Source organism: Microcaecilia unicolor, chromosome 9 (assembly GCF_901765095.1).
Source record: "Microcaecilia unicolor chromosome 9, aMicUni1.1, whole genome shotgun sequence".
NCBI lineage: Eukaryota > Metazoa > Chordata > Amphibia > Gymnophiona > Siphonopidae > Microcaecilia > Microcaecilia unicolor.
The window spans coordinates 39,361,474-39,375,624 of NC_044039.1; the positions used below are offsets into that span (position 1 = coordinate 39,361,474).

Sequence of the window (14,151 nt, forward strand, 5' to 3'; positions counted from 1 at the left end):
CATTTCAGACTGCAAACAAAATATTTTTATCCCCCAAAAAATGGATAGAAGTGGTCGATTTTTATACAAACAAGTTATGTTCAAGGAGACTGGACAGAAGGTTTAATCTGATTTTTACAAGTAATAAAATGTGCTTCTCTTCCAGGATGCTGAAACTTTTTACTACGTTATGGTGCTCATTTTGAAAGCACATAGACTTATAAAGTTACTTGGAAGGACATTTTTGATATGACATCTAAGTCTGACTTAGGTTATTTTGCTCAAAACGTCCAGAATCCTAATAGCAAATATAGCCATTTTAGAAATGGCAAAACGTCTGTCTTTTTTCTTTTTTTGAAAATGGCCACTTGCTAGATGTTTTTCTGATCTGTGCATTTAACTTTTTGGTCCATTAAAAAAAAAAAAAAAACCTGTCCAAGTGAAAAATGCACAAAATCAAGCCATTGAGATGTAGGAGGAGCCAGCATTCTTAGTAGACTGGCCACATACACATCCCAGGAGAGCAGTGGAGTACCCTAGGGGGCACTGCAGTGGACTTCACCTAAAAGCTCCCAGGTACTCATCTCACCATTGCTCCTTTATGTTGTATGGTGAACCTTCCAAAAACCTATTGTACCCAACTCTACACCACTACAATAACCCTTATGGCTGCAGGTGTCGCCTATATGTGGGTACAGTAGGTTTTAGTGGGTTTTGGAGGGCTTACACTTTCCAGCACAAGTGTAACAGTTAAGAGTGGAGTATGGGCCTGGGTCTCCTCCACAGAGCACTGCACTGACCACTAGGCTACGCTTGCTGCTGTAATAGGACTGGCTATAACATCTGAGGCTGGTATGTACTGTTTCTTTTTCATCTTTGAGGGGTGGGAGGGGGTCAGTGACCACTGGGGGAGTAAGAGGAGGACATTCCTTTATTCCTCCAGTTGTTATCTGGTCACTTAGTGCATTTTTGTTGTGGCTTAGTTATTATTACAACAGGGCTAGCTCAAAATGTCCTGGACATTTTCGTTTTGTTCCATTACTGAAAATTGTCTATGTCTTGGGAACACCCAAATCCTGCCCTTAACACGCCCACTTGAGTTTTGGATGCACTGCAGACAAACTGCATAGAAAAATGTATGGAAACTGGGTTTCGAAAATACTGATTTGGACATTTTTGGTGAGAAAAACATCCAAATGCTGTTTTGTGCCACTTTTTAGACATTTTTCTCTTTTGAAAGTGAGGCCTATAGTAACCTATATAACTTTATAAGTCTGTGATTTGAAAATGAGCCTGTCTTTCATGTTTAACTTTTACCTGATTGGATTCACCTCTGATCCCATTCAGAGACCTGGTCACCCCCCCCCCCCCCTTTCGTTGGCTGGTGTTTGTGGTATGTGCAGAAATCTCACATGCCACCAAACTAGCTCTTGAATTTGGAGTAACATGTCTAAAAGGCATGGAATATGAGGCATTCACTTTGTTTTCTTCTTACTTTTTATCTGACTCTTGTTTGTCCTTTTCTTTACAAAGAATTGATCGTCTTTATATTATGCAGTATTTCAAAAGTACATGACCTTCATATTAAAAGTTCCTATCTAACAAATCCATGTTTTAGTAAATCCTCTAACAGTAAAATCTTTAAACACTCTGAATGACTTCCCTTGAGCCTCTGGGAGAAACCATACAGGAAAATGTCCACAGTGACCTAAGCGCTCCGCAGGAGGTTGGTTCATTTGACATGTGGTGCAGTTTGTGACCACACAGCACTATAGACCAAAAGGATCTTTCTTCATATAAGATCGGTTGTAATCTCGATTTTTATAAGAGGACTGTTCCCAGGGTTTAGCGATATTACTTTAGGACATTTAAAGTGGTTCCCCAGTATCTGCAAAATGGCCCTTTAGAAAGGCATCCAGTTATTAAGGGGGTGCACAGCGTTAGAAAAATATCAAATTGGTCGAACTCCAAACTGATTCTTGTTTCCCATTCTTCTCTGTCCCCCACCGAGCCAGCAGGAGGGCAGCAGTGGTTCATCATCTCTTGTAGCTGCCTGTACTATGCACGCATGTGATTCAAGTCTTGCTCCTTGCCAGCAGGTCCCATGAGAATAATTTGAGATGAACAGGGCACAATGCCATGATCTGAGAGTGGATTTGTAGTATCTAGACGAGGTTTGAAGTATAGCAGGTGCCACACTCCTCCTGAAGGCTGGAAAGGAGTGGGTGAAAGAGAGCGAAGACCATGTCCAACTCCTATGCAAGCTGTCTTTTTCTATGCCAGTCCTGCAGAAAAAAGGCAAGGGAGTCCTGTTTCTGCTGATCCCTGCTTTTTGCACTCCTTCCTGTTCATAATTATTACCAAATATGCAAATACAGAGATTTATAACTGGATAGAGTGGTATTGCTGGATCTTAACTAGACGGGCAATGCCCCCTCATGGTATTATATGTTTTTCTGTTTGGCCTTTCAAAGGTATCGCATCTTAAAGGGAAATAGCTCACACAGCGGTTGTTTCTCTCTCCAAAATATTTCCTTGTGTCTCTTTTGTAATTGGTGTTTTGGCTCTTATACTAACGCCCTTTTTAGATTGCTGAGAATTCAGCTGGCTAAACAGTTTGGGTTATAAGCTTGCAAAGAGAGAATTTTCCTTTTTGGCTTGCAAAGAATGGAATGGGAGGTGAGGGGAGAATTTCAATCTTGTTTGTTTTCTGCTATCCTGTGTGATTTGTCTAATGAGTCAGTGTGGAAGTGCCCAGAGAAAATCTCAAGTCTGTGATGGGTATCTCATGCAGTTCAATTACACCCCCTTTTCTCAAGGGAACAAGAAGATATTTTTCATAGTACTATTCCTCATTTGATCTTCTGAGCAAAACAGACTTGTTGAAATAGTCGCAGTGCTGGAAGCTCCTGGAATTAAGGTCACGACAGATGCACTGAAGCCTGGGTGTGACTTTAGCAACACTGTTAGAGTAGCCATAACCTAAAGTCCTTGGCGATGACTGAAAACAAGCAGATCCCATTGGTATTGGAGGCTTTTTTGAAGGATTCGTCATCTCATGCTGTGACTTTTTCCTGGACTCCATTATACTGACCCAAATTCCATTAATTTACAGCCTCTTCAGGACTGTTTTGCAATCAGTGGCACAGTGGTTAAAAGGGCACCAACTGGTTTTAAATCCAGAAAAAAACAGTTATTTGCTGGATTTCTGGCTCATTGTATCCCCCAAATGTTACCCCTCTTCTTTTTCACAGATCTGTTACTCCTGTTCCCTCTTTCAGGTATCTGGGAATCATCATTGATTTGTCATTATCTTATCTTTCACCCCTCAGATCTCTCAAGTAGTGAAAACAGGAATTGTTTTTTTCCTTCGTAGATTGAGATCGATCTGTAATTTGCTTAGTTTTGATGCTCTTTGTTCCTTGTTCTATGCTTTTCTTCATTCAAGATATGATTACTGAAACATTTATGCAGGGATTCCTAGATATAATCTTAAACGTCTGCAGACTTTGCAAAACACCACAGCCCGCATTCTTTGTGAGGCTAGCCATTATGATTGTGCCTCTCCATTGTTTCAGCAGCTTCACTGGTTACCTATTGATTTTAGAATTAAGTTCAAAATTCTCACATTGAGTGCCCCCTGGTGTCTGTACTTTTTAAAGAGTGTATGGTAACTTAGAGTGCAGACTGAGCTGAAAAAAAAATTTTTTTTTTCTTCTCTCCCACCAGATGATGCCAGATATCAGAGGAGCCTTGTTTGGTGCCAATGCAAACAGAAAGTTCCTGGACTAAGATTTTCAGAGGGGAGACACAAAGAAATCGCTACTCCCACTGCTGCTGGAATGGTGACTGGGGGTCCACCTGGAAAGACAGCCAAGTGTGTGTGGAATGTTATTTAAGAAACAAAACCTCATTTGTAATGTGTTAATTTATGTACACTGCAAGGAAAGCATTTCCATCGGGCCTGATTTTAAGAATTTTTGTAGTCCTTGTGAAGCTGTACAGATTATGTTGTATGCCAAGCTGCCTCTCTTGGAAAGTGTACTGTATTCCACAGCTTGCCCAACAGTTGTAAAGAAATTTCAGTTTATGTCACAGTGATCAGAAATAGGGAGGGGAGGGAGACGTCTCACTTGTGTTCATGCTTTTCCTTTGGCACCATTTTGGAATTTTAATCTACTGCCTTTTTGAGATCTTGTTAGAGAGCGTGCTTTTCTCTGCCTTGAACTTAATCTGTATAAAAGATTTAATAATCTGTATATGTGGTTAAATGAGGTTCAAAAAAAAAGCTTGTTTATCTGTCATGCCATGGGCATTCAATTATTTATTATAATAAAAGCTGTGTTTGATTGCCCCTATGTCTCTGATGTCTTGAGAATTCAGTGGCCAGATCAATATACTGCTAAAGGTTGATGATCTTCCCATGTACTGATGAAAAGATGTTCGGTGACTACATAGTGGTGAACCACTGAGGACTAGTGCTATAAGATAGGAAAAACTATTCCAAATCTTTAATTAGTGCTGGTAGCAGAGTTGCAAAAAATGCAAACTTAAGAAACAAGAGTACTATGCTCCTTATATAAGACAGGATTTTTTTAGATTCCAAAAGGTTTTAATGAAAATCTTCCTTCAGCAGAAGAATTGGCATTATATTTTTGGGATAAAATATCTTAAGATAAGACAAGGTTTACCACCTATAAATAATGAATTGGAGGATTTTTCTATTAGAATCATCTGTAGAAGAGAAAGGTATGATAGCTGATAGATGCTGGTCTTCTTTTAAAAGGCCTTCCTTTGCAATAGTTAAATCATGTTTGCAGACATATTCGTCAGCTTCTTGTTTGCTGAATGGCTGAACTAGTTATTTGTTGAAGGAAGCCCCTACTGAATTTATGATGATGTTCACACAATTTGTGCAACTAATGTTATCACAAAGATTATTTCCAGTTGATGAGGTAGAATCCTGCTTATCCCAGTTCTGAAAAACTCGGCAGGAAACAGAAGTGATGTGACAAACTAGACCAGTGGCCTCTATTCCTTTGATGGTTAAGGTTATGGAAGCCTTAGTAGCATCTCAGCTTGTGGAATTTTTAAATGATTATTCCATTTTACATGAGTCTTAATTGGGATTTAGATCTGGTTATAGCAATGAAATGGTGTTGGCCACTTTGACATCTGAATTTCAAAAATACGTTTTGCAATTTGATATGTCTAGTGCTTTTGATATAGTTGACCACAGGGTGCAGTTAAAATTATTACACTCATTAGGTATTAGGGAATGTTCTCAAGCATGGGGTGGAGGAGTGGCGCTGTATGTGACAGACAATATCAGAGCGGCTGAAATGCAGGGGATGTGGGGAGAGGAAGAGGATCGACCTGGAAAGAGAAGATAACCTGGGGTTATCTACAGACCTCTGGCACAAACGGAGAAGCTAGACAAGGATCTGATAGAAGATATTCAAAAGATTGGTATGTTGTAGTTTGGCCTCTTGTCAGCTCCTAGGGTTTTCACCAAGTGTCTAGCAGTAATCGCAGCGTCGCAATGCATCCTAGGAGTCCATGTGTTTCCCTACCTGGATGATTGACTGGTAAATAGCATGTTGAAGGACGGTGCTCAGGAATCCATGCGGAGAACTATTCGGGTGCTGGAGTTACTAGGGTTCATTTTAAACTACCCCAAGTCCCATCTACTCCTGGTTCAATTAGGCTCATGCTTGCTGTGTGTATCCAGCAGGGCTCCAATGAATTCTATCTCCCTGTGCCAAAGGCAGACATTCTAGTCACACTCACCACTCTGGTTTGGGCCAGCCAGCAGGTCACAGCTCGGCAGATGTTGAGGTTGCAAGGCCACATTGCCTCCATGCTGCATTTCACACCCATGGTACGTCTTCACATGAGAATGGCCCAGTGGACTCTAACTTCCCAGTGGTGTCAAGTCTCCAGGAATCTAGTGGGTGTCATTCAAGTGACACTGAAGTTGGTTCAGTCCTTTCTCTGGTGGTTAATTTGATCCAATTTGCCTGTTGGACTTCTATTCCAAATTGCTTGGCCTCAAAGTGCTGACGACTGATGCACCCCGCCTGGGGTGGGGAGCTCACGTAGATGGGCTTCACACCCAAGGTGCTTGGTCAGCTCAGGAATTGGAGCTTTAGATCAACCTCCTGGTGCTATGGGCAATCTGGAACACTCTAAAGGCTTTCAGAGATTGTCTGTTTAACCAAATTGTATTAATTCAAATGGACAATTAGGTTGCAATGTATTACACTAAGAAGCAGGGGGGTATCAGATCATACCCTCTGTGTCAGGATGTGGCACTAGGCTGTCCAACACAGGATAGTTCTCAGGGCCATATAGCTGGTGGGCAAATCCAACACCCTGGCCAACAGACTGAGCAGGGTCATGCACCACACAATCACTTAGTACGAGTGTTACCTGCAAGATCTTCCAAGTATGGAGCACCCCTTCGGTGGATCTCTTTGCACTCCACTCAACCACAAAGTCCCTCAGTACTGTTCTAGTCAGGGCACATGACAGACTAGTGTCGGATGCCTTCCTCCTTAATTGGGGGAATGGTCTTTTTTTTTATTTGCAAAAACGTTTTATTAATAAATCAAGGTAACAATATCTGGGAGACATAATCTCCTATACATTTCCAAAACATCAACATTCAGGCAGTGCCAACATCCAATTTTCCCCCCCTTTAACCCTTATCCCCCCACCCTCCTCACCCTTCCCCCCCCTATCCAACCCCCCCTCTTCTCGCACCATTAATCTATGTCGCCCGTCTCCCTTCTTCCCCTCCCAGAACCCCTTCGAATTGCAACCATTCTTCTGCATTTGGGTTATATTTTCCCCTGCGTCTGAATGGTCTTCTTCTATCTGTATATCTTCCCATCCCTCTTGTGGAGAAGACTTTGCTGAAACTCAAGCAAGACCAGGGAACCATGATTCTGATCGCTCCTTACTGGCTCAGGCAGATCTGGTTCCTTTTTCTTCTGAAGAACCTTGGAGATTGGAGTGTTTTGCAGCTCTTATCACACAAAACAAGGGATCTCTTCTGCACCCCAATCTCCAGTCCCTGGCCCTCACAGCCTGGATGTTGAGAGCTTAGAATTTGCTTCCTTGCATCTTCTGGAGAGTATCTCCAAGGTCTTGCTGGCTTCCAAGAAAGATTCCACCAAGAGGTGTTACTCTTTCAAATTGAGGTTTGCTGTCTAGTGTGAGAGCAGGGCCCTAGATCCTATTTCTTGCCGTACACAGACCCTGCTTGAATACCTTCTACACCTCTCCAAATCTGGTCTTGACCAATTCTGTAGGGTTTCACCTTAGTGCAATTAGTACTTACCTTCACCGTGTAGAAGGCCTCTAGTTGTTTGCTTCATGTGAGACTTGCTGTTGTCGAAGCCCTCTCTCAAACCTCCACCTGTGTCATGGCTCCTTTTCGAGCTGCTGGATTCCTATCATCTGAAGTACTTGACCTGGAAGGTCATTTTCTTGGTGGTTGTTACTTCAGCTCACAGAGTCAGTGAGCTTCAGGCCCTACTAGTGGATCCACCTTAAACTAAATTTCATCATAACAGAGTAGTTCTCCCCCATCCTGTTGGGATCAAAAGAAATGAGGGTTGCCATCAGGAAATGCAGAATCTCCAGTTGACTAGCAGATTGCATTTCCTTTACTTAACACCCAAGCTGGGCTGACTCTTGAGGGTCATGTCAAGGCTTATAATGTCAGAGCCCTAGCTGCATCAGTAGCCCACTTACGGTCAGCCTCTATAGAAGAAATTTGCAAGGCTGCAATGTGGTCTTCAGTCCACACATTCACATCTCATTATTGCCAACAGTATGATACCCGACGAGATGGTCGGTTTCTACAGGCAGTTATGCAGAATTTGTTTGGCTCCTAGAATCCAACTCCACCCTCCTAGACCTGTATTGTTCTGTTCCAGGCTTCAATCTCATGCAGTATGTATATAGTTTCACATTAATTTATTTTTTGATCCTTCTGTTGCAGGATCCTATTGTCCTACTGTTTTCAGTGAGCCTGGTAGCTAGGAATTCCCACATGTGAGAATATGGCCTGCTTGTCGTCAGAGAAAGCAGGGATACTTACCTGTAGCAGATATTGTCCAAGGACAGCAGGCCATTCATTATCACATACCTTTCTACCTCCCCTTGGAGTTGTCTCCTGTCCTGATAGCTGTACTGTTGAACTGCTGGTCCCACATTCTTGCGGCGGGTGAGAAGGCACTTGCACATACACAGTCTTCAGCTGTAGTATGCTATTTCAAGCGTTCCGTGCCAGGCGACATGGATGACATCACCCACATGTGAGAATGAATGGCCTGACCTCGGAGAGCTGGAGAAAACCAGGAAAGGGTTGGGAACACTAGGGAATAAAGGGACATAAGAAGTGAGCTGGAGGAAATGGGTGTGGAAAGCACTGAGGACTCCAGGGCTTAAGGGGGAATGTGCAGAAGAGTATCAGGTGCGTTCCCACCAAGACAGTTCCCCCTGGGGCAATTCTCACCAAAGATGCCTCCCCCCAGTCATTTTCCACCCACCCTAGCCTTTTTTTTTTTTTTTTTTTACTGACCATATTTCCTTTCGTGTATCTGGTCCTTTTTGTTTTTTTTACTGCGTCTGGAACAAGGAGGTTAGAGCAGCATATGCATATATACACAGAGGACGTATAATAACGGAATGTTTTTCGTAAGTAGACTAGTAATTTGTTATAAATCGTAATCAGTGTATCATTTTGAGGGGCTGAATTAGGTTGAAACCTAGCGTGTGGGGGGGGGGGGGGCATTGCTCCCCAACATGAACTGCAGTTTGTATTTATCTATTTATGACATTTAGATCCCAGATTGAACATGAATTAGGTTGAAACCTAGCTTGGTGGGGTGTAGAGGGGCATTGCTGCCCCCCTCCCACACAAACTGCATGTCTGGAAGGAGAAAGGGATGTGTAAAAGATAATGGGGGGGGGGGGTGTGAGGGGGTACCGGCCCCTCCAAAAAATCTGGAAGAGAAAAGAGATTATTTGTTCTAGTATGTTTTGTATTTTTTGGGTTAGGGGTGGAAATTGTCCTCCCTGGTTTGGTGGGAATTGTCCAGGTGGGAACTGAACTAGAACCGTGCAGAAGACATGATGAGCTGGAGAAGATGGGTGTAGGGGGTTGGGAGGGGTGAAAAGCTGGGGGGACATGCAGGAGAGGAGACGGGGGTAGGGGTGTGTGAGCTGGAGGAAACAGGGGTGAGGAAAGCACTGAGAACTCCAGCGCTTAAGGGGGATGTGCAGAAGACAAGATGAGCTGGAGAAGATGGGGGTAAGGGGTAGGGAGGTGAAAAGCTGGGGATACATGCAGGAGAGGAGATTGGGGTAGGGCTGTGTGAGGTGGGAGAAGCAAAGAGGACACTGGGGGTAAGGGAATGTGCAGGAGAGATCAGCTGGAGTAGGGGGGGATGCTGGAGATAACAAAGGGTATGGAGAAATTTTGTGGGAGGAAGATGACCTGGGGGAGACTGGGTAAAGGGACAGAAAAGAACTGTGGAGAAGATGAGCTAAGAGAATATGGAAGGGGGAAGAAGTGAGTTACTGAGGGAGGATGACGGTATGTTCGTGGGTAGGAGAGTGTGTGATGTACTATCATGATCTGGGCTGCTGGATTTCACATATTGTTCCTTGGTAATCTGCAGAGCCCATGAGGAATTTCAGTAGTACCAATTTTTTAAATATGTTTCCAATTGCTGACATTTGTAGCAACAACTATTAACACTGCTGTGTTGCCACAAGTATTGGCAGGTGCAAGAACTTGGCACTGCCTGCAGCTAAGAGCTCTCCTTGAAAGCCAGAAGCTGTACTATTAATGCACTCCTGGAGAAAATCTGCACCAAAAACTTGAAAACTGTGAGTCTTTGACTAAGAACTCTGTTTAGAAGTTTAAATTAATTACTGCTCAGAGACTAGCTATACTTTGTAAGTTTTGGCAAGTACAGTATGCAGAATGTTAAAATATTGTGTGCAGAATTATCAATTTGTTTTGCACAGAATTCTTCCAGGAGTAATAATTTTGTTCTAGTTGTATTAAGACCTCCATAGTATCCCTTATTTGTCCCGTCTGTCTTGATTCAGATTGTAAGATCTTTTGAGCAGGGACTGTCTTTCTTCATGTTAAATTGTGAAGCGCTGCGTACGACTGGTAGCGCTTTAAATGATTTATAGTAGTAGTAGTAGTATAGTAATACACCTAGAGCTGAAAAGTCTATGAAAGAGGACAACACAGTGTAGTCTTGGCTGTGAACTGCTTCTACATTCTCAGCTTGTCCAGTGACAGCTTACTTGCATTATTTGATTTGTTTTCCTCAGAGGCATCAGTTTTAATCAGGGAGGATGTTTCTCCGCCAATTCAACATACTTTCAAAATTTGGGATTCCATGAGTTCTGTTGTGGATTTTCAGTTTTCCCGTTATACTCCAATTTGTTGTAACCTGGAATTTTTTCCTGGGGTGGTTCCCTCTATAGATTATGGGAGTAAAAAGTCTTGTGCTGATGGGGGGCAAATAAATATATGATGAGGACAAATTGATCGCCATCTCAGATTTGGCTAGGGATTATGGTCTTACGCCTTCCCATCAATATTCTTATTTGCAGCTTACTCAATTATTAACTTCCACAAGGTTTTGTCCACATTTGATGGGGGAGTATACCTTCTTAGAGGAGGTTTGTGAGGATTTTTGGTCTACAAAATTGTTAGTGAGTACTCTCTGTGGTCATCTTAGAGATCTTCGGGCTCCTGAATTACAGCATAGGCATATATGGGAATTTGGGGGGGAGGGCCACTTACTCTCCAGAGGAGTGGGACCTTATGGAGACGTCATTGGCAAAGATAGCAATTGCTTCTAATGTTAAAGAGAATAATGTTAAAATAGACCGTTGATATTTAACCCCCGATTGTCTTCAATAATGGTTTCCTTGCTTTTCAGCATTGTGTTGGAGAGTATGGGGACAGATGCACTATGGGTGACATTTGGTGGTCTTGTCAGAAGGCCCAGGTTTTTTGGAATACCATTCATTTTCAGATAAAGTGAATAACTGGTTTAACAATTCATTGGGATCCTGGGATTTATCTCCTTAACAGAGCTATTCCTGTAAGAATCAGACTCTTCTAGTTCGACATCTGTTGCATGCAGCCAACCTTACTTTGGCCTCAGAGTGGAAAAGTCCCACTGTTCCTTTGCTATCTAAATGGAGGACCAGACTCTATAACATATACAGACTGGAAAAGTTAACAGCTATATGATGTAATAATCTTGCTACTTGGATTAGAATTTGGGGTTCTGTAAGTAATTTAAATTTTGTGGGTGATTAAGTTCTATCTATGATCCTTTGTGTTTTATTTATATTATTGTTGGTTGTGTGGACACTTCTGGGTGTCCTTGTTTCAAGATTATAGTTTTGTCCATATTCTTCCATTCCCCCCCCCCCCCCACACTTCTTGGAGGGGGGTTGAATAAAATTTTTTCTATAAAATTAGGAGGTTTTTTGTATATTAGAGAACAAGCTATGCTTTCTTGGGAGCCTTGTTATTTTGTTGCTATTGAATGTTGGCCTTTTCTTTGTTGTGTAATTTTGTCTAGATCAGTGCTATTACTGGAGATAGCAAAGAAGCACTGAGGATTGCAAAGAGAATGGAAGGGGGGAGAAAGGGCGAGAGAAGAAAGGTCCCATGATTCTGGTAGAAGGCTGTCTTTTTAAGTACATAATATGCACGGTATATTTGTGGGCACGTTATATCAGGTTTTTTTTTTAAATTGAACAGTAGCTTCTGGATGTTGTACAGCTGTGTGCACTATATGCGTAAAAATACAATAGTTTCACATCATTATTTCAAGCAGGCTTTGCCAGGAGAAATGATGGAACAAAGAACCAAGGCTTCTGTGAGCTTTAGCAACACTAAAGGAAGGCATTTTGGGAAAGCACATGCTGCAGAGGTCAGAAGGACCCTTTTTTACATTTATGTGTAGTTCACACCTTTTTTTTTTCATTGGACCCCATGGGGGCTTACAATCTAAGGGCTAGTTTTACTAACCTGCATTATTGTTCACTTATCGCGTTAATGTGATCAAATTATTGGTAAATAGGCCTTAATGTCAATGTTCAATGTATTGTTTATATACCCTCATGGGTTTATTGCGGTTTACAAGTAAAAACAAAGTGGAATTAGGAAAGCGAAACACATAATGAAAAAAAGTAACTGAAAAGAGAAATCAATTATCAAATAAGAAAGCTTACAACTTTTTTTTTTCGAAAGACCAGATATGAAACTTATAGCCTCACAGAAGAGGGTAAAATGTTCAACAGGGAAACAACAGAAGAAAATAAAATATTAAAAATTCTTAACAAGCAAATGTCTCTAGGGCTAGAAGGACAGAAAAATAAGTGCCTGTAGTCGGGATGAATGACTAAATAAAAAGTCTCTAAAGCCACTAACCAACGATTTTGAGGTGAGGCCTTAGTGACATAAAATGGGGCTTATGTTGATGCATTAATATAAGTTAGGTACAAATTTAGGATTGGATTTACTAAGGCGATAAGTATAGTGGATAGGGCGATTGTTCCAGGAAGCTGTTCTCAAAGAGGTTCTATGCTATCTAGTTTCTTCCTAACCTGCCTTATCTACCAGCTAATCTGTTCTTTGCGTTGGCTGGCGCCTTCTGTGAGGTAGGGCCTGTGGATGGGTGGTCATCAGACCGCCATACTCTACTACCTTAAAAACTCTCTTCCTTAATCAAACAATTACTGGAATGACTGAGTGTGTAAAATCACAGTTTGTAATGTCAGAATGGAACTTAAGCAAGTTACAGAGGTTTTTATTTAAAAAAATTATATTCTATATATTGAAAACATACAGAAGCAATTCAGTGGGGTAGCCAAAAGCAATTTTTTTTTTTTTTTTTTTTTTTGGGGGGGGGGGGCATTTTAACAGGGTAGGATACTAGGCCAACCCCTCCCCACCAGATAAAAAGGGCAGAGCGCATCCTGAGTTGGAACAGTGCAGTTGTCAGCTGCAACACTTTGAACTGTTGCTGCTAGCACCATGAGCATGCTCATTTTTCACAAGAAAACGTCCTGCAAGCCTGCCAGTACTCAATGTCTTTGTAGTGGTGGTATCAGAAGCTCAAAGTGCTACTGCTGACTCATGCCACACTATACATTTCTTCAGTTAGCAGGGCTGCCTGGCTACTTGGTGAGCCTGAGACAGAAGTGGAGGGGCCCAGGTCCACCTATGGGTACATTCCTCAAGCAGATATACATATATCCCTACTGTGTTTTAAAATAATATTATGGAAAACCCAGTAATTTTTAAGCAAGTTGTAAACACTTCACAGATAAGCACTGGTCAAGGGTTCCCTTATATGCAGGGCTTGCATAGTGGCTGTACTGTGGGCAACCCATGCAGATACCTGACTTTGATTCCAAGTTTAAAATGTTGATTAGGAGATTTGCTTAAAATATCAGTGCTAGAATAATATAGAGATTTGTGGTGGTTGCAAACTTCTTGTGGCTTTTAGGTGAATTTAGGCATATCGCTAAAAAGCTAGCATGGAAGGAGAAGAAACACTGGCCCCCTACTTCCCTCTTCAGTCAGCACTAGCACTGCAGAAAGAACCAATGCTTATATTTATGCTCCCCAGGCTGCTTTGTCTTCTTTCCACAGTGCGTGGTTCCTGTTCACAGAGGAAGTATGTGTGGCAGTGTGGGTACCATGAACATCTCTGCAATCACGCCACAAAAGAGAAGCTGCAGTCAGGACTCTACCAAATGTAGACCCAGCATTCAGCCCTGGCTACTCCAGGAAGCAGGTATAGAAAAAAGTGGGATGTTTGACCACGGAAATATACAAGACCTGGAGAGATGGATCTTAAAAATACTTATTGATGAAAAAAAGACTTGACACAACTGTACAAAAACATATTTGAAAACATATATAAATTAGTTTTTATTTTGCAATATTTTATATTGTTTTAGCTTTTTAGCATTTGATTCTCCGATTACATATGGTTTGTTTTTATTTAACGTTTATTTGTACATATGTGTTTTGTACACTCCTGATGCAGGCCTAACGGCCGAAACACAACGGTTGTGTCGAGTCTTTTTTTCATCAATAAACAA

General features: G+C 41.8%; 1 protein-coding gene across 1 annotated transcript in view; it reads left to right on the forward strand.

Moving 5' to 3' along the window:
* Positions 1-4,333, forward strand: part of ATP6V1E1 (ATPase H+ transporting V1 subunit E1) — a 33,989-nt gene extending 29,656 nt beyond the window's left edge. Inside the window, exon 9 of the mRNA XM_030214694.1 lies at positions 3,709-4,333. Within this exon, the coding sequence (XP_030070554.1) occupies positions 3,709-3,771 (63 nt within the window). The 3' untranslated portion in view covers positions 3,772-4,333. The remainder of the gene's footprint in view (positions 1-3,708) is intronic.
* The last annotated feature ends 9,818 nt before the right edge of the window (positions 4,334-14,151 follow it).